Source organism: Rousettus aegyptiacus, unplaced genomic scaffold (genome assembly GCF_014176215.1).
Source record: "Rousettus aegyptiacus isolate mRouAeg1 unplaced genomic scaffold, mRouAeg1.p scaffold_m13_p_5, whole genome shotgun sequence".
In the NCBI taxonomy this organism is placed as follows: Eukaryota; Metazoa; Chordata; class Mammalia; order Chiroptera; family Pteropodidae; genus Rousettus; species Rousettus aegyptiacus.
Genome location: NW_023416308.1, coordinates 23,132,885 through 23,160,777, shown reverse-complemented (window position 1 = coordinate 23,160,777; position 27,893 = coordinate 23,132,885). Strand labels below are relative to the sequence as shown.

At 38.3% G+C, this 27,893-nt stretch overlaps 1 protein-coding gene and 1 non-coding gene across 4 annotated transcripts; both read left to right on the top strand.

Annotated features, from left to right (window-relative positions):
- Nucleotides 1–10: 10 nt before the first annotated feature.
- LOC107521862 (von Willebrand factor A domain-containing protein 5A) lies at nt 11–27,783 on the top strand. 3 transcript variants are annotated; one of them, XM_036220997.1, is made up of 20 exons: nt 60–76; nt 1,199–1,246; nt 1,652–1,771; nt 2,467–2,524; nt 2,633–2,835; nt 3,137–3,359; nt 3,477–3,652; nt 3,945–4,059; nt 7,824–7,993; nt 8,242–8,330; nt 8,514–8,658; nt 9,070–9,149; nt 16,155–16,269; nt 17,023–17,187; nt 17,467–17,567; nt 17,888–18,141; nt 21,043–21,198; nt 23,260–23,390; nt 26,055–26,181; nt 26,742–27,783. In XM_036220997.1, exons 4-20 carry the CDS (start codon nt 2,482–2,484, stop codon nt 26,819–26,821), a joined length of 2,373 nt encoding a protein of 790 aa, XP_036076890.1. In that variant the 5' UTR covers nt 60–76; nt 1,199–1,246; nt 1,652–1,771; nt 2,467–2,481; the 3' UTR covers nt 26,822–27,783. The 3 variants fall into 3 exon arrangements, with proteins under 3 accessions (XP_036076891.1, XP_016022451.2, XP_036076890.1); XM_036220998.1 differs by lacking the exons at nt 1,652–1,771; nt 21,043–21,198 and adding an exon at nt 21,254–21,382 and having other exon boundaries at nt 11–76; XM_016166965.2 differs by lacking the exon at nt 1,652–1,771 and having other exon boundaries at nt 13–76.
- Nucleotides 18,927–19,011, top strand: LOC118603323. The gene has a single exon (XR_004951195.1). It is a non-coding gene; the product is annotated as a small nucleolar RNA SNORD127 (small nucleolar RNA).
- Nucleotides 27,784–27,893: the final 110 nt, after the last annotated feature.

Sequence of the window (27,893 nt, the reverse complement as noted above, 5' to 3'; positions counted from 1 at the left end):
GCGGGTCTTCCAGGAAATTTTGACTGCAGTTGTTTTCTCCTGGCTGTGCCTCAGAAGCTCTGGACTGCAGGAGGAGGTAGGTGACCACGCAGCCCGCGCGCTGGGGCTGGATCCCCGAGGGCTAAGACCCGCCCTTTCTAATTCCCTTTCTCCGTCTCTAAATCTGTTGGGGCTTTTTTCTTTCTTTCTTTCTTTTCTTTCCTTTTCTTTCTTTTTCTTTTTCTTTTTCTTTTTCTTTTCTTTTCTTTTCTTTTCTTTTTTTTTTTTACCGCATGGGCGGAGAATTTAGTTGTGGTGTGTGATCCCCAGGGAGTTTCGGCAGGTTTGGCAGTTCAGGGGAATTTATGAGGGCTGGAAGGGGGACTCAGCCATCTCCTAATAATCTCGAAGACCCTCTTCCTACTTCCCTTCTCTTTTACTTTCCTTCTCCCTCCACCCCTACTCACTCTCTTTCTCTCCCTGGTTCCCTCTCTCCCCCTCCTTTCCTCTCCCTCTCCCATTCCCTGACTCCCTCTCCTCTTTCCCCTCCTCCTCCCCCTCCCCACCTCTGGCGTACGGACAATGGGTGTTTCCTCCATTTTATGTAGTTTTGTGCTGTGGAAATGGAACTTAAATCCTCCCTTCCCACCCCCAACCCAAATCGGATTGCACCCTTAAGTCCTTCTTCTACACAGAAATTCAACGGACTGACTCCGATCCCTTCTGTTAATACTTGGACACTGAAAATCTAGGAAAAATTAAAGATTAAATCACTCTCCGTTTCTATCCAAGGCCCACTCGTTGCCCCCGTGGCTGGATCCCGGGTTCTCCACTTCTCCCCTGCAACAGGCTTGCGGGGTGTGGCTGCTGCGCCATCCCGCGCCGGCCCGCTCCTCTCTCTCTCTGCGGGAGAGGGAACCGCACAAGCCCAGACTCCTGGGACCTGTGGGTCCAGAAACATGCAAACCCCTGGCCCCATGATCCGCCCTCTGTTCTTCCAGCTGCCTCAGATTCAAGGCCTTGATCTTGGTCAGCCGTAGTGGCCAGTCTGCCTACCTGTTGCTAGGAGCATTTCTGAAATATGCCATCCTGAGGGAGGGAGAATTTATGCTGACCCAGCATAATTTGTACTGGGGAGGGTGGGGAAGAGGGTGCAAATTTCCCTCAATAGGGATTTGTTCTCCGGTTAGAATCGGGAAAGCAGCCTGTTTCTTTGTAGGAGACGCTCACCCTCTGCTTCTGTCTCTTCACTTGAAAGCCAGCCTTGGTGAGTACTGCGGACCTTGAAGATTTGGTTCCCTGACACAGTTTCTTCAGCTGTTGTATTCCCGTGTCCTTTGTCCTCCTCCTGCTTTAAGCTCCCTGCTGCCCTTGCCCAACTCCAACCTGCTTTACCATCAAGTGCCTGCGTGGAAACCCTTTTCCTGCGCAGCCACTCCTCTCCCTATTACCACGACTGCCCCCTATGTTTCTGCTCAATGTGAGCCATTTTGCCACAATCCGTTTTATCCATTTCCTCGAAAGAAAAACAGACATGGAACAAAAAACCAGACCCATCTGTTGATTCTCTGTATAAAAGAATCATAATGTAAATCATAATCTAGGTACATAAGTGTATCCCTTTGTTGCCGTACCACATGAAATGGTTGTCTAAGATAATGAAATTTGGAAGATATGTTTAGGATGGCCCGATTTAAAATAGAAGACATGTTGCATATGTGAAATATGAATATTTTGGACAGAGAAACAAACAGTGGTTTCAACTGACATTCCCCAAAGGAAACGTCACAAGGTAAGTGATCTAATTTGCAGGGGTCCATTTTGGATCAGGGAGCTTCTTATGTGCAGGTCTCTGAAGAGCGTGAGCCAAAGTAACAGCCAAGCTCTACTTAACAATAACAGCACTATCAAGAACAATACTAATGTCTGTCGTCATTGAATAAATGCTTTCTGTAGGCCAGGCACCATTCCAGGGACTATATATTTATTAATTCATGTATACATATATGATGTACAGGTATGATTTTTATTTTAGAAAGAATACTGAGATTCAGAGGGTTTAAATTAATTATACTTATTGACCATACCTAAGGAATGGTATATTAAATACACTTTTGAAGAAGTAGAACTCGTGTTTTAACCAGCCTTAGGGTGTTTCAGACATTTCCTGTTTAGTGGGTACTTAGGTCTGGTATTTAGAAGGAGCCTAACTATTGGCACCTTTGTCTCTTTTCAGCTTCTTTCTCCTTCCTAGCTCCATCATTAACCCTCTGAATATATATATATATATATATATATATATATATATAATGTGTGTGTGTATATATATATACACACATATATATATACACACACACACATACATATAATGTGTGTGTGTACATGTGTGTGTGTGTGTATAAATATATGAGAGAGAAGCACATAAAGTACTGATATTTGAATAGCTAATGCCAAACATTTCACTCTGTTTATGTGTCTTTTCCACAGTACCTCTGTGTCACCATGGTGCGCCCCTATGGTCTACTGAATCGCCAAGAGGAGCCAGGTAAGCTTGATTTGTGACTCTCACTTGCCATTGTATCTTTGGCACTTAGCACAATGCCTGGCCTGCAGGAGACATTCTACTAGTTAATCTCGAACACTCTATCTGCAGTGCCACTGAAGAGCATCTCTGTGACCTTGTCCATTTGTGAGTTTGTGGCTGGCGTGTCTGCTACCTTAAACTATGAAAATGAGGAGAAAGTTCCTTTGGAGGCCTTCTTTGTATTCCCCATGGATGAAGACTCAGCTGTCTATAGCTTTGAGGCCATGGTGGATGGGAAGAAAATTATGGCAGAATTACAGGACAAGATGAAGGTACTAGGGATGCGTACATTATCTCTCTCTCTCTCTCTCTTTTTTTCCTCTTTAGGATCTCTAGCAGATACAACTTTACAAAAATATGCTGACGTTGAATGCTTTTCTTCTACTCCCCTCTAGCTGCTATTTTCCTAAAAGCATTCAGAGGGAAGAATCAAGCAGAAGCATTTAAAATATAGCTGTGAACTTGGGAAGAACAGTCACAGTCCCTCCTTACCAGTCTTTGTTTTCTGTGCCACTTGTTTCTTTATCAGCCATGTCACCTTTGATATCACCTTTATCTCCCTCTTCTCCCTAGGCCCACACCAACTACGAGAACGCCATCAGCCAGGGCCAACAAGCCTTCCTGTTGGAGGAGGATAAATGCTCCAGGGATGTCTTCTGCTGTAATGTGGGGAACCTCCGCCCTGGCTCGAAGGCAGCACTCACCCTGAAGTATGTGCAGGAGCTGCCCCTGGAAGCAGATGGGGCCTTGCGCTATGTGCTCCCAGCCATCTTGAATCCTCGGTACCAGCTCTCTGGTGAGTATCTGCTCTCTTTGAGTACTGGAGGTTAGGGACACAATTGGGGAAGTCTCAAGGTTGTAAGGGTGCTAAAAAGTATGGCAAGGGAAAACACAACTCGGCAACTTTTTGTAGGATGGCCTGAAGACAGTTGCCTTAAAATGAAGACGCCTGTCGTCCCTTTGGAGGACCTGCCCTACACACTCAGCATGGTTGCCACCATTAGTTCCCAGCATGGCATTCAGAGGATCCAATGCAACTGTCCCTTGAGTCCCATTGAGTACCTTGGAAATGATAAGACTTCTGCTCAGGTAATTAATAAGAGAACCCTGTTGTGGCCAGCACCCCTATTCTTAGGTCCTGATTTTGTTCCTCACTCGGTCTTCCCTAAATGTTCCTTACTTTTCCCTGTTAACCCAGAATGAGTCATACCATGCTCCTTTTTTATCCCCATGCAATCTCTAGAGCCTCCTCTCCATTCTCACCCTTGCCCCTGTATTATGCCCACTCGTGGAAGAAGCTGTAGCCCTCAACTCTGACCTCAGCCCCAGACGGCAAGCAGTATGAGTGCTAACATGGCTTCTTTGCCTATGTCTAACTCAGATTTCCTTGGCTGATGGACACAAATTTGATTGCGATGTGGAACTCCTGATTTACTACAATGAAGTGCATACCCCCAGTGTAGCTGTGGAGATGGGGAAATCTACAACAGACGCAGGTATTTTCTTTCTTCCTTTGTACTTACCTCCTACGGAGTAACCCCTATCTTGGAGTTACCCTCAAATTACTCTCACTTTTCTTTCTATCTAGTAGTAGGTAAATAGCTTACACTATGGCATGCAAAAATGGTTTGGGTCAAGGAATATCATGTGACTATCTGTATTATAGGCAAATTTAAGTGAATCAGTAGATAACTGGACAAAGGACATGAACAAATAATTCATAAGATGAAGCACAGCTAATTTAAAAACATATGACAAATCAGTCTCTATGAGAGCAAATAAAAGTACAATAAAAATAATGATGTGACATTTTCACTTTTAAAATGATCAGTTTTCTAAATCTGATAATGCCTCATGCTTTAAAAAGTGAAATGAATTTGGCACTTTCATAGATTGCTAGAAGCAAAATAATTTGGTATCAAACTTTGGAGAAGAAATGTGGTCATAATATGTCAAAATAAATGTTCATTTTGGTAATTCCAATTTTGACAATCTTCCTAAGGAAATAAATCTAAATACAGGTAAAATTATGCATTTTAGCAATATCAAAGATTAATAAGCAATCAAAATGTCTTGCAGTAGCTAAATTAACTACTAAATACAGGTAAAATTATGCATTTTAGCAATATCAAAGATTAATAAGCAATCAAAATGTCTTGCAGTAGCTAAATTAACTATTCAAGGTATGCTTGATGAGTCATTATATAGCTACTAGAATGATGTATATTGACAGATTAAAATAATATGGAAAAAAGGCTTCCAAAGAATGTTAAGTAAAAGAAAAGTAGGTTATAAAGACAGGTTATTATTGGAAAATAACCTATACATTAAGAAAAACATTTAAAACCACAGGAAGTATGCAAGTAGTAATTGTGATTAGAGTAAGACTAACTTTACTAATTTATTTTTTACCTAATAACTTTTTTTGGTTGATTCATCACATCAACATGTAATCTTACCTAGAGTTCTTTTTTTTGATCTTTTTTATAACTATATTGTTCTTTTGCTTTAAGTATTTTCACCTTGTATAACCATTGCCACCATCCATCTCCAGCGCTTTTTTATCTTACCCTAGTTTCTTAATTTTTAAGACTTAGTTTCTTAATTTTTAAAATCTCTTTACTTTCTCTTATTTTCTAAAATTTCCTTAATATGTGTGTACTTTTTCTTGTAATTATAGCTGGTGTAATCCATGTCAGTCTGTTGCTCTCTTAGGCCTTCCTGGGCTGCCGTGCCCCTGGACTGTAGGGACCGTGATGCATAATTGGAGAGAAACTGTCACTTCTGAAGCATTTGCCCTGTTGGTGGAGTGGAAACATCCTTGTGAATAGTCATAGTCAAACACCATGTCCTGGGTTAGGCTCTTATTTCTCTAACTGCAACTACTATAAAGAGAGTTCTTTAGCTGGTCTTCAGTAGGCCATCTTTCTCTTTCATTGTTAATGTTTGGCCAGGATAGTGTCATATTCAAGGTCACGAATTGGAACTTTTTGCCCTTACTTGTTCAACCATTTTTTCCCCCTCAGGGCAAACTGCCCATGCTAAATCTATGAGAGAGAGTCTCCCAACTTCAGCCAGGTTTGCTCCAGCCCCTCTTCCATGAAGCTCTGTGCTCTGTCTTTGTACCTTATTTACCTGGTTCCATCCTTTCCTTTTGGTGAGTTTCCCCTTGGATGCCCGTGAAATACTCCCACAACAGCAACCTGATTTTCCATCAGGATTGTCTTAATCCATCAGAGGAAGTTTTAAAACGTTGGCTTTTAAAAGGTAAAGATTGAGGTCTTAGTCCCTTTCCTTCCAAGACGTTCTGCTGGCCCCTGTGCAGATTTCCTCATCTGTTCCCCAGGACCAGCTCTGCAGGCCGTCATGGGACAGTGGGGGCAGCCTTTATGAGTCTCGTGAATACGCCCCAGCAGGTCCGCTCACATCTTGCTTTCCAGATCATACATTTGGTGAAGGTGACTTGCTGTTTTCATTTATACAAAGAAGTAAATGACAACTGGCAGCTTGGCTCACTAAAACCATTTAGAGTTCTGCCAGATGAAATATACCACTACATGCAGAAAAATGCAAAATAGAGTTTTCTCAATCTTAGAATATTTGGGTGGTGAACACACAATGCAATATACATGTGACATAGTATTGAAGTGTATACTTGAAACCTATGTAATTTTATCAGCCATGTCACCCCAATAAATTTAATAAAAAAATAAAATAAAACTTAGACTGTACTTACCATATTAAGAAAATGACTTTAAAAAATATATTTTTTTTAATTTAATACAAATAATTGTATAAAAACAATTTATAAATAAGTTTACAAAATTATTAAGAACTTTATCCAAGCTGAGCCCTAAGTTGAGTTTCTTAAGTGTATTATGTCACTATCCTTACAATAATCTTGAGATAGTTATTAATTACCTTGATTTTTTAGATGAGGAACCTACAGCTAGCGAGCAGAAGAGCCAGGGCTCGAAATGCCTCATTTAAAAATGAGGGAGAAACTTGTGGAGGTGAAAATAATTGGAGCCAAGCCAAAAGAATTACAGTAAATAACACATTTGTGGTGCTTACCGTATGTCTGGCATTGTTCTAAGCAGTTTAGATATGTCAGCTCATTTCATGCTCATGGTGACCTTTCTGACATATCAGTACAGTGACAGTCCCACTACACCCAGCTGTCTCTTAGGATGGAAAGAAGTCTACCTTACGCATTAAGAAAAGCTGCTCCTCTACCGTCTATCCAGAGATCCGGGTTATTTAAAAGTTATTTTTGAACCAATGTGCTATCAATTATTTCTTGAGCCTCACCCATTTTATTTGAAAGCAGTTTCATTGTTGAGGTTTCCCATGGGTAAGAGTAAGCTGAGCCAGGTCCTGTAGCCCCACTGAATCTCAGGGCTACTGAGAATTTAAACTTGCAATCCTGAGTCACTATAAAAATAGAATATTAGGATTAAATTCTATGTCTTCTTATGGTCTCTGAACTGTGGATCTAGAGTTAATATGAACCAGCCATTTTCATTACATCTCTATGTTAATACTCACATTTCGTTTCCTGCATCAGTTTTCATTGCTCCTTGAAACAAAATCACAGCTATGCCTTTGACAACATGGTGACATAGGACGGCTCCCGTTGTCTCCTGAAAGCTGCTGTTTGCGTGAGGCTATTAGAGTTTCAACACACATCCCAGTGCTTCTCTTTCTTTGTTCTGGAGAGTATTGGTGGGTGCTTCATAACAAAAGCAGATGACTTTCCTTGGTGTGTGTGACACACTTTCAGCTCTTGTAAACTGTCAACATGAGAATTGTCCATATGAGCATCATTTTTTTTTCAAAGCTGTAATTAAAGATTTAAACAAGGACCCATGTGATAAATTTCCCATTGATTTGATTTGAAAAGAATGTGTCTGCAAATAGCTTGATTCTTCTGACAATTGCTGGAACATTTTAACTTAATGTATTTCACTATCCGCATAGCTGCTAGAAAACTAGCATCCAATTTTAGTATTTTAATTATTGCTTTTGCCTGATAACCTCTACTCTATTCTTTTTTATCTGTTCTGCTTCTGTACCTTTTTATATGTTTATAACTCACCTCAAACCTGTTGCCAGCAGATAGGATATAAAAATCAAACAGGGTTTTAGATTTGAGTTTTCTCAGCTTCCTGTGTAACTCAGGACGGCTGATTCTTGGCGTCTTTAGTATGCTTTCTTGAGTTCCCTTTCATTGTACAGTGTCCTTATCCTTTCCGAGTAGATTGTTTGATGGCAGATCCATCTGCAATGGTGAGTTTCTACCCGGACATCCCAGAAGCTCAGCCACCCATTACTTGTGGAGAATTTGTATTCCTCATGGACCGCTCAGGAAGTATGCAAGGCCCCATGAGTAAACAAGATAAATCTCAGCTGCGCATAGAGGCGGCCAAGGTAAAACTAGCTCATTTCTTCTTTTCTGTCGTATCTTCAAGAAGGGATGAATCTCAGGGGTTAAAGTAGGGTCCATCCAGAAATTTGGGTCTGTTTCCACCTGAGCTACCTTTGACATGACCACTCCAAGGCTAACATTGGCATATAAGAGCCTGGAAGCATGAAAAGGGTAAAGGCCGCTCCCTCAGGAGTCAGATTGGCATGGTCTGTGTGTCCTCTCACCATCTCCTCGTACTCTCTTCCTCCAGGAAACACTGATTTTGCTGCTGAAGAGTTTGCCTATAGGCTGTTATTTCAACGTATATGGATTTGGATCTTGCTATGAGCCATTTTTTCAGTAAGTTTCTAGAACAGCCATACAGAGTCCAAACAGATACTCTAAAAAAAGGACTAGATGGTTAAAGGGGTTACTGTAGCGTTGACTTTGGCATTGGGAATTTCATGCGAGAATGTTTATAGGGGACCCAGGACTGGGCAGTGTCGAGTAGCTGTGTCACTTGGGTGTGTTCATTTTTCTCAGTCGTAGTGTGAAGTACACTCAGCGTACCATGGACGAGGCACTGAGGAGAGTTAAGCTTATGCGCGCTGACTTAGGGGGCACGGAAATCTTGACACCACTCAGGAACATTTACAGTGGACCTTCCATCCCAGGCCACCCTCTACAGGTAAAAACTGAAACTGAGCTAACAGAAGGGGACAGAGAGAATGAAATCTCTGTCCAAGAATCCACAGTCCTGGGCTTCACTATAGGGTTGATGAAATATGACTTGTCTATCACGTAGTAAAGAGGAAAGAGGCATTTGATAGAATTCTTCTCCTTAGCTTCATGCTGTGGTGCATGGATGACGGAGATTCTCTTGTGGAGCGCCAGTTAGTAGGGGGAGGGGATGAAAATTCCCAGGATTCTGAACAAACCGTGTGAAAACATGCAAGTGACAGTGGATCCTTCAGAATCTCATGCCTGTCTGAAGAGGCTTCAGAGTCTCTGGAATGAAATAGTTGGGTTTTTCAAGGGCAAATTCTGGTATTTTAAAAATGAACTTCATAGAGACTTGATAAATGTCTTCTTTCTTTAGCTTTTTGTCTTCACAGATGGAGAAGTTACTGACACATTTAGTGTAATTAAAGAAGTTCAGATCAACTGTCTGAGGCACAGGTATGACGAAAATTGATTTCTGGGTGACTGACCCAAGCAGTATCACTTGTGATCTAATGCCACATGCATGATTCCAGTGTTGACATTCCTTTCAGGGACAGAATGATTCAAGAATTTTAGTTTATCCCCTAACAATGTTTTTCTACATCATTTTTCCCTCTTTACTAAAAGATAAGAGTGATTTTTCTAAATAACATCAATAACATAATAAGAGATATCATTGCCCTTTATTCTCTCTAAAACAATGGAAACAAGTATTGAATAGTAAGACTTTTTTTTAGTGTAAACATTTTTGTCAAAGTAAAACAGAAAGCAACACGAATCGTAAGTATATAGCTGGATGTATTATCAGAGTGATCATGCATTGTAATAACCACACATGTCAAGAACTAGAATATTACCAGTAACTGTCCATCTCTACCCCTTTCCATCACGTCCCAAATTTAATTACTACTCATTTTTTCCTCTCCAAAGGAAATAGCTTCCCTGAGTTGCAACACCATGGATTATACGTGTTTGTTTTTGAATAAAATTAAATGTTATCCAGTATGTTTTAGTTTCTGTGTATCTTGCTTCTTTCCCTCAGCAATATATTGAGATTCACACATGTTTTGCATGGAACCATAGTTAATTTTCATTGGTATATAGTATTCCATAGGATGCTTAAACCATAATTTATTGATTGATTCTATTGCTGATGGACTTTGGTTTAGCTGTTAAAAATAATGCTTTTATGAGTATCCTTGCATTCTCGAACATGTATTTTTTCACACACACTTGTGTATACACATATATATGCATGTATACATGTTTTATTTTCACATATGTATACACACACATTTCTTTGAGTTGACGTGGTTGAATTTATGGGAATGCCAGTTTTCTAAGTTATTGTACTGATTTCATTCATACCAGCATTGTACAAAGATTCCAAGTGCCCCATTCCCTATCTAAAATTTAGCTTTCTTTCCCTAAATTTTAACTAGTTTTTGGGTATGTAGTGTTATCTCATTAAGGTTTTAATTTGCATTTTCTCGGTGACTAATTAAGTTGTAAGTTATTACCACTTGGATGTCCTCTATTGTGATATAACTTCAAGTCTCCCATTTTTTTCTATTAGTTTTTTTTTTTTAACTGATCTGTAGTTCATTCCATGTCTAGATATAAGCACTTTGTTAATTTGTCCCAGAAATATATTTTTCTACTCTGTAGCTTTCCTTTTCACTCTCAAAATGTTATTTTTTGATTAATAGTTCTTAATTTTAATATAGTTTAATTTTTTTAGTCTTTTTCTTTACAGTTGGTATTTTTTGTGTGTCCTGTTAAAAAGATTTTTTCTACCCAACATCGTGAAGCTATTTTCCTTTGTTATTTTCTAGAATTTTTGTTATTTTTTCCTTTACAGTTAGGCCTGCAGTTCACCTGGAATTAATTTTTGTGCATTGTGTGAAGTAGGGGCCAAGTTTCATTTTTTGTGTAGGTGTCTGTGGTTAGGAAATTAACCTTGTACCATTTATTGAAAAGCTTTTCTTTACTGATGTGCAATGCCATTTTTGTCATGAATAAGTATTACACGTGTGTGGATTGTTTCTGGATCTTCTCTTCCATCTCATTGGTCTATGTATCTAGGCATGTGCTAGTAGTATTCCGTATTAATTAATGAGCTTTCTGATAAATCTTAATTTCTAATAGAGTAAGTCCTCAACTATGTTATTTTTCAAGATTGTCTTATCTATTCTTGACACTTTGTGTTTGTATTTTAGAATTAGCTTGTCAATTTTTACCAAAAAGGAAAACCATTGGGATATTGATTAGAATTGCATTGCATTGCTTTAATCGATCACTTTTGGGAGAATTTAGTATTTAGTATTGCATATTCCAGTCTATTTAAATGGTATATTCTTCTATTTATTAGGCTTTTCTTGATTCTTTAAATGTTTGTTTCCAATATTTTATTTCAAAAATTTAAACCTATAGATTATTTGTAAGACTAGAGTAATAGACACACATACCTTTCACCCAGGTCTGCCAGTTATTAACATTTTACCACAATTGCTTCACCTATTTTTTGTCTGAAATATTTGAGCCACAGATATCATAACCCGTTGTATACAAATAATTACGCACTCGTCTTCTTAGAAGAAGACATCCTGATAACCACGATATTTATTTAATGTGGAGAATAACACCATTATCTAAATACAAGTTATATTTGCCAATTTTTCTAATAATATTATTTATATATTTTTGTTTGTTTTGATTTTGTTCCAGGAACAAATCCAAGAACAAGCCTTTTATTTTATTATTATGTGTCTTTAGTTTTTTCTTCTCTGGGCTAATTTCTCAGCATTTCATTACCTTACATGAGACTGACGTTTTGAAAGAAGACTAGCTAGTTATTTTTTGGAATCTCAATTTATGTTTGACTATTTAAATTCATATTTAGATTAATATTAAACATTTTTGGGAAAATATTCCAAAAGCAACTGGGCCTGGTGATAAGTTTGACCACTTAGTTAAAGGTGGCATCTGATCTGACAGATAACATTGAAATTTTGTAAGCATCGTATTCTTAATAAACATTTACTCAGTAGTTTTAGCATTCACTGATGATTATCACACAAGTGCTATTAATATCAGTGGTTATAAAATAGTGATTTTTAAATTCTGTCAACTTTTCTATATTTATTAGTTGTCATCATACTATAAAAAAGAGCTTTTCCTTCCTCCTTCTTTTCTTCCTTCCCTCCCTTTTTGTTGTGTCAATTATTACTTTTAAATCTTTTACCACTTTTCAATTTTCTAAGATTCATTACTCTCATTCCTTTTTTTTAATTAAAAATTATCGAGGTGACATTGATCAACCAAATCCAATAAGTTTCAAGTGTACAATTAAACAGTCTGTCATGTGTTGTGTGTTCACCACTCATAGTTAGATTTCCTTCCGTCACCAAATATTTGATCCCTTTTACCCCTATTTGCCTTCTTCCCTTTTCCCTCTGGTAACCACTCACTAATCCACTGTCCATGTCCATGAGTCTCTTTGTCATGTTTGCTGCTTTTAGGTTTATACCCCATTTATAGGTGACATCATGTGGTCTTCAACTTTTCTGATTTATTTCGCTTAACATTGATTGTCTCAGGATCCATCCATGTTGTTGCAAATGGCAGTATTTCATCTTTTCTTATAGCTGAGTAATATTCCATAGTAAAGTTCCAGATTTGGCCAGTGGGAGTCCTTTTTAACTTACTCTTATGCTTTTTTGTGTCTCTTTGGTTTATGAATATTTCCTTTCTTTCTTAAAAAATGTTTCTGACTCCATTGTACTTTCCCGTTCCTGTAACCAGCCATTTATAAGAAACCTTGTTTCTTTTCCTGAAAATGAGTAGAAGTCAGTATTTGAGTGTTAGGTGCAACTTTGCTATTGGCCTGTAATTTATTCTAGGCATGTTCAGTAGACAGAACTGGCAAATGATTAAGAAAAACACAATTTTTTACTAATACCCATACTTTCAAGGTAACAACATAACAGTCTTTCTCTTTTTTCTCCTGTCCTTATTTATGTCTTTTTTCCTCCATGGTAAGAAATCTGGTTTCCCACAAAATCAGTAAATTTACTCATTTCCTTAATTGAATAATACACATAAAATTTCTCTGCAGTGTTTTATAGTTCTCTGTGTAGAGGTCTTCAAGAATTTTTTATCAGATTTTTTCTTAGGTGTTTGATGCTATTTTAAATAGTACTTTTTAAACATTTTGTTTACTGGATATTTATTTCTATATGGAAATGGATTACAATAGCTTTTTAAACTTACATTGACCTTGTATTCTGTGACCTTCCCCAATGTAGCTATTAATTCTAATAGTTATATTAGTAGATTCTTTTAGATAGTCTTTGGATAATCATGTCTGCAAATAATGCCAATTTTTCCTTTCTACAGCTTATATCTTTATTTTTCACTCTTTCTGTATTGCCCCGGAAAGGACCTGTAGTACAGAAAGGGTCACAGCTGACATCCTTATCTTATTTTAGACTTAAGAGGGAACATGTTTACATTATATCAATAGCACGATTGTTTGCTATAGGTCTTTTTGTAGATATTCTATGTCAGATTAAGGAATTTTCCCGATAGTTCCGTTTTGAGAGTTCTTTTTCTTTAAAAAAAAAATGAGTGGTTGTTGAATTTTATCAAATAAATTTTATGTATCTGTTGAGATGAGCATGTGATTTTTCTCCTTTATTCTTTTAATGCGTGAATTAAAATAACTGTTGTAAAATGTTAGACCAACCTTGCATTTCTGAAATAAACCCAAATTAGTTGTGATCTCTTAACCTTAAACTGTTCATTCATATATTTTTTGATTCAGTTGGCTAATCATTGTTTAAGATTTTTAAATCTATTTTCATGGGAAATATCAACATGTATATTTTTCCTTAAAACATTTTTGTTGGGTTTGATATCAGTTTTATACTAGCATCATAAAATAAACTGAGGAGAGTTGCCTGTTTTTCTATCATCTGAAAAATGATCTTTCAGAAGAAAATGTGTGCTCTAAGTTGCCAGGAGTCTTTTCTGTGGGAAGGTTTTGAAATCTCTTGAACTGAAATAGAACTATTTATATTTTTATATATTCTTGATTATTATTGAAGTTTGCATATTTTATTTACATTTTCAAATTTTTTTTGGCATGACATTGTCTCTGATGTTGCCATACGATGTTATTAAGTTTTGTAAAATTGATCGTAGTATTCCCTTTTCATTCCTGATGTTGGTTATTTGTGCTTCTCTATTTTTTTCCCTTGCCCTAAATGTTTGTCAGTTTAAATTATCCTTTCAAAACACTAGCACTCGAGTTTATGGATCCTCTCTATTGTATAATTGTTTTCTGTATTAATAATATTTGCTCCTATCTCTGTTATTTTCTTTCCTTTAATTTTTTTGAGTTTATTGGTTTTTTTTTTAATAATTATTTTTATCTGGAGATGGAGGCCCAAGGAGTTGATTTTTAGACTTTTCCTTTTCTAATATATGTATTTAGAACTACAAATTTAAGTATATCTGTAGCTGAATCCTAAATTCATATGTCATTTTCCATTGGCATCTGCTTGAGAATATTTTCTAATTATTATTATGATATTTTTAAAGCCTGTGTTATTCAGAAATATAGTGTATAGTTTCCCAATATTTGGGTATTTTCTATTTCTTTATTAGTTGTCAGATATTTTATGCAATAAATTATGGAAATTCTTTGAGTCTCTAGATGATATCTTGCCTCAGAAAGGATTTAGCCTTTGCTTCTGACCGGTTACCAGACTAGAAACATATAATCTTATGGCTGGTTTATTTCAGATTCATCTCTACTTCTAGGGTGTAGATCTATCTACAGGCTGGTATTAAACAAACCTGAGTGTCTACCAGGCCACCTTCTCTTTGGAAAACCCAAATCTGAAACTGCTTAGCTTTTTAACCTTTCAGTCATCCATTCTATACTTGGCACTTGCTTCAAGGGGTGAGGGGACAGCAGATGCCAGGTTTGTCTCTCTTGGCCTCTCTCTTCTCCCAGCTCTTGGACCCAAAATTATTATTATCATGGTAGCCTTTTGATGATTTCAAAGATTATTAAAAATGTTCTCTTTTCTAGTTCTGTACTGGCTTGGAACAAGTTAGTCTATCATTGCTGTGAGCAGACCTCTGCTAGGGTATTATACTTTAAGTCATATATTTAAGTTCTAATTTTCCTGTTTTGTCAGCTCTTTGGACAAATCAACTGAACTCCGTAAGCCTCAGTATCCTCACTTGAAAATGGAGATAGTAATAGCTCTTGCCTTATAGATTTACCATGAAGGTTGAAAGAGCATACCTAAGGAAAGTGTTAGGAATTGTGCTATATCAAATTTTTTGCCATTATTGTAATTATTATCCTAATTATTATTACTCAATGAAGCACTTAAGTCCTAGGCATATAGTTAGCCATCAATAAACATTGTTTGGCTTTAGTTTTGTATACAAAAAACCCTTAAACATATATGTCAAAGCCCTATATAAACCATAAAGAACATAGACTGTAGTTCAAAAATCACGTTGGAAATTTAAAAGTGATAATATCAAGATGCTGACAGGTTGTGGTCTCTGACAAGCATGATCATAGTTAAGGCACCATAATTACGTACAAGTCTGGCTCTTAGCTCTACAAGTTTAGAGCATTAATCCTGATGCTGATATCACTAAATTTGGGGATGATGACTCACACTAACCCAATTCGAAAGAGACTGGTACATAAGCCAAAATAACAGCGTATTAATTTACAATGAGAACTATCCTTGTCATGCCTTCTGAAATGCTTGTGTGAGTATCACCAACATGTTCTCTGTTTACTGACAACTTTATTTGGGAAGCCAGATTGTGATTAAAAAGCTGTTTGGTGCACAGGGACTAGAACAGGGAGAGAACTCTCCGGTTAGAAGAGCAGGAGACCCTCTTTCCCACCCTAAGACTGGCCTTGCCAAGGCAGATGTGATTCCAGAATATGTTAGTCAAGCACTGATGATAGTGTCTATTTTTTCTTCATTCTCCTGCTTTCTGATTAACTAATTTTTTGGATTGATTATTAAAATAATTGATGAGGATGTAGTTCTGTTATTATTATTATTTTTTTTTCCTGCTTCTAGAATCAGTATAATAGATAATGGTTTGCCAGGGGAATCATGTAATCAGACAGAACAGTGCTCAAATGCCATCTCTACCATTGAGTAGCATGTGATCTTAGACAGAACTCTAATATTCTTTGTGTCCATGTTCCTAATCTGCACAATGAAGCATAAGCCTGTTTCTTAGGAGTCTTGTGAAGACTAAATTGCATCGTTACCTTAAGGCATTTGGCCTCCTGAAATATAGGATATGCTCAATAAATGGTAGCTGTTATGTATTTTTAACCATTATGTATTGATTTTATAATTTCACTCTTTTTAGTTCCTGTTTCTGACTTCCATTTTACAATTGCAGATGCTTCTCATTTGGTATTGGAGAAGGAGCCTCCACCAGTCTAATAAAAGGCATTGCCCGGGTATCAGGGGGCATGTCGGAATTTATCACGGGCAAGGAGAGGATGCAGTCCAAGGTGAGGGACAGGCTCTGTGTCCGGAAATGGTGATGCAGAGCAAGTGTGGAGTAAGGGGCACACTGCTGTAAGGGCAGAGGCAACAACTTGCCTCCAGGATTTATATTTTTATATCTCCAAGACCTTGGGCTGTATAACTAACGGTGATCCTTTTGACCTTATGTAAAAGGGGCCCAGTGTAGTTCTGGAGAAATGGCATTTAGTCCTAGTAATTGGAAACCCAGAGACAAGATGCTGGAAGAGTTTAGGGCTTTGTGTTTACAACCAGAAAGAGAAAAACCTTAAGAATTTTGGCTGTCATGATTGACAGTCTAGGTGTGTGCTTTTGGGCTTCTTTTGGTACTATATCCTATCTTCCATGCAAATGATACAGAGAAAACAAGAAAGAACAATTGTAATATATCTGGTAGACTGGAGTAGATGGTAAATTAATACTCCATTTTATTAGTATGTACAAGGGAAGACATCTTCCACCTCTGATTATACTTCTATGTTCCTCTTTCCCACTTGGTACCATTTCTTATCTGATCGCTGCTTCTCCAGGGTCTCCTTTCCCAGACATTTCCTTCATTCACATTTATGTTATTAAATCTCTCTGCTTTAGCTTCCTCATGTGTGTAAAGCAAAAGTTGTGATCTCTATCTCCTAATATAGATGTAACATGTATATGATGCATAATAAATATTCAGTTAGTAGTAGTTATTGTCACCATTTTTATTTTTGATGCTTATTCTGTTCTCTTTCTTCCACCAGGCTCTTAGGGCTCTGAAACGTTCTCTGCAGCCTGTAGTAGAGGATGTCTCTCTGAGCTGGGATTTGCCTTCTGGTCTATCTGCTAAAATGCTTTCCCCGGAACAGACTGTCATCTTTAGGGGTCAGAGGTTAATCATCTATGCCCAGTTGACTGGGACGATGCCAGTGAGTTTCCATTCTTATTTGTTTCTCTAGTCAAAGTAGCTACTGCCCTGAACTCTGCTCTGGACAATTTCATTAAAGCTGGTAGGATCTCATCAAGTGATTGCACTTGCCAGACCAAGCCAATCTACCCACTTCTCCATCATCCCAGGTCTCTGGGCTCCTGGACTACCTGGTTCCTAGTCAGAAATGTTCATGTTTTGGGGTGGGGGCTGCCCCAATTCTGACATTTCTCTTGGTGATCTCGCCCTTCCATCATTTCTATTCTTCTCTTATTTGTAGCCAGCAGAGGCAACAGGAGAAGTTTGCCTCAAGTACACCCTCCAGGGCAAGAGTTTTGAGAATAAAGTGACATTTTCTCTACAACCCAAGTTTGATGCCAAGTGAGCATTTAGTTTTCCTTTGCTCCTTCCTTCCTTCCTTCCTTCCTTCCTTCCTTCCTTCCTTCCTTCCTTCCTTCCTTCCTTCCTTCCTTCCTTTCTTTTCTGTTTGTCTGTCTCGGCCATCCTTGGGGGTTGGTTTCCTGCTCTTAATTTTAGGCTCAATTGTTTTCTTAAAACTGCTTCTCCTTTTTAAGCCGTCAAGGTTTTATCTCTCCCCTTATCTGGCTTTTTCCTCTCTCTGACATTCTTAACTTCTGAGGGCCCTAAGAAACTGGCCCATGAGTGCTTTTCCTTAAGTCACAGGAATTTTTTTCTTTTAGCCTCACCATTCACCGCCTTGCTGCCAAGTCCTTTCTCCAGACCAAGGACATGGGCTTCAGGGAGACTCCAGCAAAAGATAAAAAAGACGTGTTGAAAGTCAGCATTGATTGTGGAGTTATCAGCTCCCACACAGCTTTCATTGCTGTCAACAAGGATCTCAACGAGCCAGTTCAGGGCCCCCTGGTTCGTAGGGACGTCCCAAGGCCAATTCTGTTGAGTGCTACCGCTGTGATGTCACGATACCGTGGAGGTGGTAAGTTTTACCTTATTCGGATTCATAAAATTGGGAGTCCTGGATGTTTGAACACATCATGTAATGGAAATGTTTATGAAAGTTCCTTTTCTCCTTTGTTCCTCCACATCTAGGATTTTGGGCCGATGTCAAACTTTTCTGTTCTAGAGAACTAGAATGTATCCCATTGCAAAGAGATTTAATACAAGGGAGGGTGGGACACAAGGAAAATTAAGCAGAAAATGCACATAAACATTGTCTAAATCTGAAACTGATTTATTTTATTGATAATTAGATGGTTAGTGATTACATCGATGGCTGGTGAACTACCTGGTGGTGTTAGGACATGGGTGCTGATTGCTGGGACTGTCTCAGGCATAAGCCAGGCAAGCTTGATTTTAGATATAGGGGTTTGAGATTAGAATCAGGTGAAGAAATTCCCTGGGCAGGTTTCTGTGGCTGGAGGGGAACGTATGGTGTTAATTTTATCTAGAGGCAGGCTTCAAGGTGAGTCCACAATTTTGGTTGAGCAAGTGGGTTTCCGGAAGATTATACCATTAATTTAATAGAGTAACAAAAGAACAAAGGCAAGTTTAGGCAATAAAATGTTGAATTATTTTTGAGCATTTTGAACTTGAGATCCTGATGGAATATCCACATGAAGGTGTCCAGTAGAAAGGGAGGTAGGTGTGTCTGGTGTTCAGAAGAGAGGTCAGAGATGGAGATGTACATTTGGCAATAACCGAAGTCATGAGAATGGATGAAGTTGTTCAGAGGGTGGGTATAAAGTGAGATGAAAAGGGCGATGACAACTATGATGAAAGGTTTTGTCTGTATGTAACATATTTAATTACTAAATGAAGACAACAGTCCCTCTAACCTGATGTTGCATTCTTTAAAAAGTTAAAAAAAAAAAAAAAAAGGCAATGAGATTGAAACACTGAAGAATATCCAGTATCTGGGGTTGGCTTCCCCAAACCATAATAAAACAAATGACTTAGGACAAAAAAGATGCGAGTACATATTCAAAACAGAAGGAACTATGACATAAGAAAGGGAGTTATCAAAGTTTCAGATACTGCAGAGAAGTCAAAGTAGAACTGAAAAGGGTCTACTGGGTTAATAGAAAAAAAGAGAGAGAGAGAGAGAGAGAGTCCATGCTAATCTAATCAAGAACAATTCCACTGGCTTAGATTAGGAAACAATCTGTATTAGGCATTGTTAAAGAACAAATGAGAGGCAGGAAATGAGGGGCAGGTTGTAGAGACACTTTTTATAAATATTGAAAAGGGGAAGAAATAGAGGGCTATCTATAGAAGAAATTGTAGAGTTGAGGTGTTTTTGTGTGTGTTATATCTCTTTAAATTTTCAGAATGAGAGAGATTTAAGGATGTTGTAATACCAATAGGAAAGTGTCAGTAGAGAAGGTTGACAATGTTGGGGGAAGTACTAAGGTTAGCTAATTGAGAAGGGAGTTTGATGAAGTGAGAGAGGATGAAATCTAAAACAGCAGTGGTGGGGTTAGCTTTTAATAGGACAAGTATTAGGACATTCTTCCCCTATTGCCAGAAAGTAGAGAGAAGGTGATGGGATTAGATTTTAGTTCATAGGCTGAAAGGCATCTTTTCAGTTTCTGTTTGATAGTTTTTCTATAGTTTTAGTGAAAGAGACAGCAAGATTAGGTAATGTATACATTAGAGTGGTAGAACAGAATTTGAGGAAAGGGTTTGAAATAACCCTATGGAAAATTGGAGAGCAAAATACCCAGGGAGAAATAGAACATTTTTCAAGGAGTGTTGAGGGTCCAGTTTAGTTTTGATACCTTGACTTTTTTAGTGGCACCAAACTACTAAAGGGAATCAGTTTATGTGATTTGTTTCAGCAGTACTTAGTAGATTTGGTGTAAGAATGAACAAAGTGGAGTGTAGTCTTAACTTCAAAGTTGGGGTTTTACCAGGTAGATGTGCTGAAAAGGAAATTAGGGACATGGAATCAAAGATATTGATAAGAGAGCGATAAAGTGTTGGACCAGAGACTTAGGCTAAACAGAAAAGAGAGTAAAGATATAAGGAAGTTTCAATATAGGAAAAAACAGAGGAGACAAATATTTAAAAGTCCAGATGAGGTCAAAGACCAGGCAAAAATAGGAATCTCTGAGTTAGGTACTGTATTTTTTAAGTAGGATACTGTCGATACTGTATTTTTTAAGTAGATTTTTTTTTTTTTCAGTTTAATTTTTTATAAGTAGAACAATTCTGCTTGATAACAAAATCCAGGCTTGGAATAGAATGGAGGCTAGAACCATTTAATTTGAGAGACATGAAGCTATGCATTAGGGTGCTGGATAGGTTATCTCCCTGGATACTTAATATCTCTAGATGATGCAGACCTGCAATGAAGGGAAGTTTTGATCTCGTTTTTGATACTTCAGTGAATGATGGAAAGTGGCAAAGAGGTTGGAGGTCGACCGCAGTTAGGATATGAGAAGGTAATCCTGGCGAGGGTAGAGGAGTAATGACAGGGAGGTGGCAATTGGGACTGAAGCTATTGCCAACCCTATCTCTCAAATTTGGGTACTTGGGGTATGATACCTTGAGCAACCACCATTTGAGAGGGGAGAGAAAAAGGTTTTTTTAGAAGGAAGAATTAGTTTTAAGTTAACGTAGATAGTTGGAAGAAGCCTCCTATAGTGAAACTAAAGATGCAGGAAAGATCATTGTCATATATCAAGGGGACACAGTGGAAAGGGCTCAAGGGTGAGGTTGTGTGCAGGAGTAGAACTCGTGGGAGAAGGAAAAATGCACAATAAAAATGGTGACTAAGGCTGACATGCATAGGAACATGTGTGTCTCAAAGGATCAGAGCCATTTGCCTATGGCGGAGAGCAGAGGGTGCCTCAGTGTCTGTACTGATGTTTTTCAGCTCCTGCAAAGGCCTCACCTCCTATAAAGGCCTCATCCACCTACCGTCCTCCTGCACCTCGGCCCATGAGGAACACGTACTACTCAAGCATGCCATACCAGCCGAATACTTACGATCCCCATAAGTCCACAATTAGCAAGGAACTGTACTCTCTAGGTGAGCATCTTTCCAGGGACTTTTTCTCACCAATATTTGTCTGTCACACATGTAGGACTAGACAAACACCAAGCTTTTGGTGATAGACCAAAGAAGAAATGCATGCCTATCAAGGAGACCTCTCCAGAGATGGAAAGGGCTCATTCTTCCACCAACAGGACCAACTTGGAAACTCACCATACAGGTGAGATGGGCCTCACTCAGTTCTCTTCCCTGATCTGTGGGGATTGAAGAATTAATCTTCAACACTGTGCTCTCTCGTGGCTTTCTCTACCCGGAGGTAATCTATTTGAAAAGTGTGAAATTTGTAGAGGGTGAAATTTGTCCAGTCTCCATATTTGGCAGGGTCGGCCCATCTCCAGTAGTCTATAGGTAGGACCCTGGAACCTACCCCAGTGGAATCTGGGGTGAGCCCTAGTTAAACTAACCCCTTTGCCATCTGGGCTCACACACCTGGCCTGCAGGCTGGGGCCCTTCTGCAGAATTCAGCTTCCGCCCTGGTTGGGCCCCTGCTGCAGTGGTCATTCTTTTACAAGTTGGGTTTAAGCAGACCTTCTCAATGCTGTCTGATGACTTTCTCTCTGTCACCAAAGGGTGTTCTTTGGTCATTGCCTTGTGTTCCAAGCAGCTGAGCTTCTCATGTACATGACTAATTGAGTCGAAGTACATTTTACCACTAAGAGGTACCTTTTCTACTAAAATTGGCTTAAAGGCAACTCTTTCTAGTCTCCAATTTTTGTAGCAAGAGTTTATAGTGTACAATTGTTTAATTGTTTAGACATTTTCTTTGTCACTTACTGTCTACTTATTCATTCTCCTTAGGCTGCTAATTAAAGAGAGGGCTTTGAGGTCTAAGATGAATTTAGATCTCTGTACTCTCAATTACTGTGGGGTTTTAAGCAAATCAGTTCACTTCTCAGAGCCTTAGTTCCCTCAGCTGCACAACTATTCACCTCCCAGGGTTGTCATGAGAACTTTCTTAATGTAATCCACGGAGTAGGTTCTCAGTTTTTGTTGGTTTCCAACACTGTCCTAATACCCAGTAACTCAGAATATCGCCACTCTAGCTCTCTCTCTCTCATGGAACCTCTTACTAAAGTAGAAAGAAAAATTACCCAGTAAAGTTTTGCTACTGGTTTTTGTGACTTCATTGGCAACTACTATTCGTAGGGAGCAAGTTATGGCTCTTCTAGGTGCTTTACATCCTTTCTCATGCATCAGGCATAATTGCCTCCAATTTATAGAGAAAGCCAAGATCTCCATTGGTTAAATATAGGTACATTTTAAGTGTTAGTAGAGCTGAGATTCAAACTCAGACTCTTGAGATACAGAGCCTTAGATTTTTTTTTCCCTTTAGAGTAGAACTGTTGTTCTAGTTACATTATTTCTTGCCTACAATTTCTATATTGCTCTAAGTATGTCCTCCCATATGCTAGATATTCAGATGTAGGATACTTTATATGAAAATTATGTTGTCTTTAAGCTGTTTTTATACCATCGGTATTAGACACCAAACTACTCTTCGAGAGAGACTGCTGACTGCTTCCTTTATATCTGCTTTCTTTTGAAATTTTTGATAATTAAAATTCAAACTCTGTCCACAAATTTTTAACATACTTAAAGTTTTAAGGGTCATTTAAAAAGGACTGGCAAAGACTTTAAACAGCACTATCATGTGTGTTCTTTAGTACTGTATCTTTCTCTTATTATTGAATTGTTTTATTTGTTTGTTTATTATGGTGACATTGGTTAATGAAATATGATGTTTCAGCTGTACATTGTAACAGTAAGACATTATATATATATATATATATATATATATATATATATATTTGCATTATTGTTGAATTTTTAAGTGCAGCTCCCCTGGTGCCAGTATATCACTTGAGTGGCCTACGCTGTCACAGAGAAAATGCGTGTCTCCCAGGGGAAAGACTGAAATGGGGATCTTGGTAGGATCCACTCATCTCTGCACTCTGGCTGCAGCCTGTATCATCAGGGATGCTCGGGGGCCAGGAGCTCCTTGCTTTCTCACCCTCTTTCTTTTTTTCTCCCCTAAAGTCTTTGGAGATAATCATCTTGTACAGCTGATTTCCCTCCAAAAGGCAGATGGTTCCTGGGATCTGAATGAAGGTCTGGCCATGGTCTTAGGTGTGAGTTTGGAAGAGATACGGACTGCACTCCCTATCAAGGTGAGATTCAGAGAAGAAAAAGGAGTATGTATATTTTTAAGAGATTGGGGTCAGTAAAGAGAATTGGGGTGAATCATGACTCACCACAGGAAGGGGAATATAGAGCCTATAGACTAAATTAATTTCTAATAAATAGAGGTTAAAGGTTTTTCTGGGTAGGATATAGCAGAAGGAACAAGTAACTAATTGTCTAGTAGGAGTTGATGGTTTTGAGTTGATGGGTAACAGAGGGAAAGCAAAAATCCTTTTTCACTTGGATTACATTCCCTGCTGGCCATCTTAATTATAATAACTAATGTTTATTTAGCAATTACTCTGTGCCAGGCACTGTGCTAAGCACTTAACATTCATGATCTTATTTGTTCATCACAATGATTAAATGAGATAAATCCTATTCACGTTGTTTACAGATGAAGAAACTGAAGCCCAGAGAAGTATCATGATGTGTTTGAGTTGACCTAACCAGTCAATGCAGAGTTGGATTAAATTCTTGAACTATCAGTCTTAGAACCCACATTATCACTCCTCTTCTTACTAAAGGAAGTGGTCCAGGAATTAGCAAAATTTTACTGATGACCTAGTTACTTCAAATGTGTTCAAGCCTGCCGATGAGGACAAATTAACTTCCAGAATTTCAATGTAGTGTACTAAATCTTCTAACTGAGATATCGTTAAATATAAGACAGATGTCAGAAGCCTGAAGGTCAGGTGTCATTCTGAATATACAAAATGTGAAAGGTGATTAAATAAACTTCAGCTATTCTACAGCTGCACCATCCAATACAGTATTTACTAGTCACATGTGGCTATTGAGATCTTAAAATATGGCTAATGCAAATGAGGAACTCAATTTTTAATTAAATTGAAGTGTCCTATAATTGTGAAATCTATACTGGTTTTAAAGACAATATAAAAAAGAATATAAAGTATTTCATCAATAATTATTTTTATACTGATTTTATGTTAAAATGATACTTTGACTACATTAGGTTAAATAAAATAATTTTATTTTTACATGTAGCTAGTGGGGCAATTAAAATTTTGTGTGTGTCTAGCACTGTATTTCTATTGAAAAAATACTGTTCTAGAACAAATAAGATAATTAATAAGTAATTTATTAACATAAGAAATGTAATTAATTATAAACAATTAAAAGGAAATATAAAGATCATGAAATTCTAACTTGATTTTATTAAGAATAAGGTATGTCAGACTAACATTTTCTTCTTTAACATGGTAACTGGGCCAATAAATCAAGGGAATCCAGAGCTCTGGTGTGTCTGAATTTTAGTAAGGAATTTGAGTTTTTCTTAATGATGAGCATATGGACAGAGTAAAAACTAGCTGAAAACCCACAGCACTGAATAATGAATTTATTCAAACTTGAAACAGATTTCTGGACTCACTGAACTCTGAATCCTCTGGAGGTCAATATTTTCAATGAATATTTAAACAAAAATGCGGACCAGTGCTTTCTTATTTGTATATGACAAAACTTGGAGATAAAGTATTAGACAAGAATACTGGATCCCAAAAATACTTGAACAATGACTTGAAATTTTCTCTGAAAAAATTAGTAGGAATAAAAATACTGTTTTTTCTTCTAAATTGTTAACTATGCAAGTAGAGAATAGAAGCCAAATCACTTAAGTAAGAGCTGTTGCACATGGAAGTCAGAGATTTTAGTTGACCACGAAATTAATATGAATCAGCATATTTGAAACAATTAGTGGAGGGCAATAGGATTGTCAGAAAACATATATTTTGGGGGCTGGGATCATAGTGTTTCAAAAGTACTTTTGCCACCAGATGTGATCATTTAAGGAGCTATATTTCAGAAGTCACTGTGATGTTTGTTTCTAGACTAGGAGAACAAACATGGGGATTCTTACTGTTTTGACATAAGCAGTCCTCTTAAGGAAGAATTAAAGGAACTGAGAATTTTGATCTGAAACAAGACTATTCAGAGGAAATGATTTTTTTTTTTTTTTAAAGTTTCGAAGGTCATGTTATGAAAGAGGAATTTCTCTTGACCTGCTGTCTTTAAAAACTGGTGTTGGGAGCCGTGGGTGAAAACTTAGGGAATCCATTTTCTGTTCTGTGCCTGAGGCTTTATATTGAGCAATAAGAGCAATATGATTTGAATCAGAATATTTGGCCTCCAGTCCTAGCTCTTTCATTTGCTAGGAGGCTAACTTTGGACAAATCATTTCAATTTTGTGTGTATCACTTTTCTCTCTTAAAAATGTCGTTGATAATTTTTCATTTTTTTGGGGGGGGGGTTGTTAAGGCGAGAGTTCAAATAAAAAAAAAAAACATTAAGATACTTTATAAACCATAAAGCAGTTGTGCATGTGTGCCTTTTATCACAGCTGGGTAATCCTTGTTGGGGGTGTTTTAGGAGTTTCAAGCACTGTCCCAGTGGTTACACTGGATTTAAAATTTAAGACCTTTCTACCCTGAGACTCAAGGAATTGTTGCCCTGAGGTTTAGGGCCTGGCATTATGCCTTGCAAGTCATAAATGAAGTAAAGAGACCAGGTAATCCCATTTAGTAGTAGTTCGGGGCACGGTAAGTGAGGAGGGAGTGGAGCTTTTTACATTTCCTTGAAGGGTTTCTTGCTCCAACTCGAAGGCTTCAGGGAAGTCTCTGTCTATTGTACAGAATGCGGATTCCTCAGGCTGGGCCACAGTCCTGGCGGTACTCTGGCTCCATGCCAATGGTAAAGACATGAAGTGTGAGTGGGAGCTTCTGGAAAGGAAAGCTGTGTCCTGGATTCACATGCATGCAGGTAGGAGCACAATTCCAGGACCCCAGTGCCTTCTCTCCTTAGGAAGTGAGACATCTTCCCAGACACTGAGCCACCAGGCCTAAGAGAGGATGGCCAAGAGAGAAACCCCATAGTCCTCTCTTCCACCCATCCTGGTCCAGACCTTTTCTGATCTTCCAGTTCTTTTCTTGGCAGGATGAGGGTGCAGTCTTAAATTGGGGGAGGTAGGGAAGTGTGTAAAGAGGGAAAGGGACATGGATGGGGAGTGTGAATTGTATGAAGGACCTGAAGTGGCATTTAGTTTCCTTACTCTGTCAGTACCACACTGAGTGTGAGACTGGACTTGGGGCACTTACTCCTTGAGTATTTATTATCTCTCTGCTGCCGAGTATTTCTGGGGCTAGAGAAGATTAAAGGGAATTTGGGTAATGTGAAGGGGAAAGCCAGGGGTATTGAAGAAAGATAAAACCAGAACTTGGGGTGAGGGGAGATGATCAGGGAGGTTTAGGGAAAACTGAGAGAGAAATATTTACTCTTACTGCTGTCCCTCAGCTCTAATTCTTGTTTTCCCCTCCTGACAGGCTCCGTCATGCGTGTGCTTATGAAAGCTGCGATTAATTTCCTGAAATCATCTGAGGATCCTGCCATTTTTGCCCTCTGAGTATACTATCCAGGAAAATAAGTGCATCTTCTATGCTACCAACTCTTTCCTTTAGCCTTTCTTCTGCTGTAATGTGTTGTATTTTATACCTATCCTATCAGTTTCTTGTTGTAAAGACTACCCACCCACCTTGCCTCTGTGTTCCAGGTTCCCTTTGGATAGGATTTTCCTTTACCCGCATGCACCCTCAGTCGTGTCAGTTGGTCCCAGAACCTGTTCCCTTCCTTGGAGTTCAAAGGATTCTTAGGCAGTAGTAAAGTTCCTTCCAAGTTTTCTAGAGTGTCACCATGAAAAACTAGTGACATGAATTCCAGATTAAAGGTTGCTGCGTTGATGTTAGGGAATGCCTGAAGTAGAGAATTCTCTGCATTATTTTTTTTTCTATTTGCTTTTGATTTTATATACTTACGAGAACCAGGCTGGTGAGCTACACAGTTTTCTATTCTTAAGATAGGATGAAAGGGAGGTCGAAAGCCAACATCGGGATTGATATAACCTCCAGATGACAAAGAGAGAGACTCAAGGGATCCACTGTGAGTGTTGGCACTGTTGGGGACCTTCTTGTTGACTCTGCTTGCTTTGCTAGCCCATAGTGCATGCCTTCTCTCTCACTTCCTAAGGGACTTGGGGTGAGTCATAACTGTTGAAGTTAGACCTTTCTCCTTAATCAGGAAACATCTTACTAAAAGGGTGTTGATGGAATCTTTAGTACTAGCCTGAACCCATGAGGCCTCTAATTCAGGCTGTGATCTAGTATAATAAAGGAAAAAGTGGTTTCAAAGGCAGCTTTGCCTGAGACTTTAACCTGGATCACTCACCGCATGAGAAAAGAAGGAGTGCCCTTTGATTGTTTCCGACCCTCATGTCCCACATACTCTATCCTAGTGGAAATGACCCTATTTGCTGTGTTGTCTCCTAAAATACTGATGTATCCATATTAAAGTGACACTTTCTACTCTGCACTTTGTTGCGTCCATCTTTTATAGATATATTCATCAGATCTGCATTGTTTGTATTATTTTTTATTTTCCCTCCCAACTTTTCGGATGCCTCCAGTGTTCATTCTGTGTCC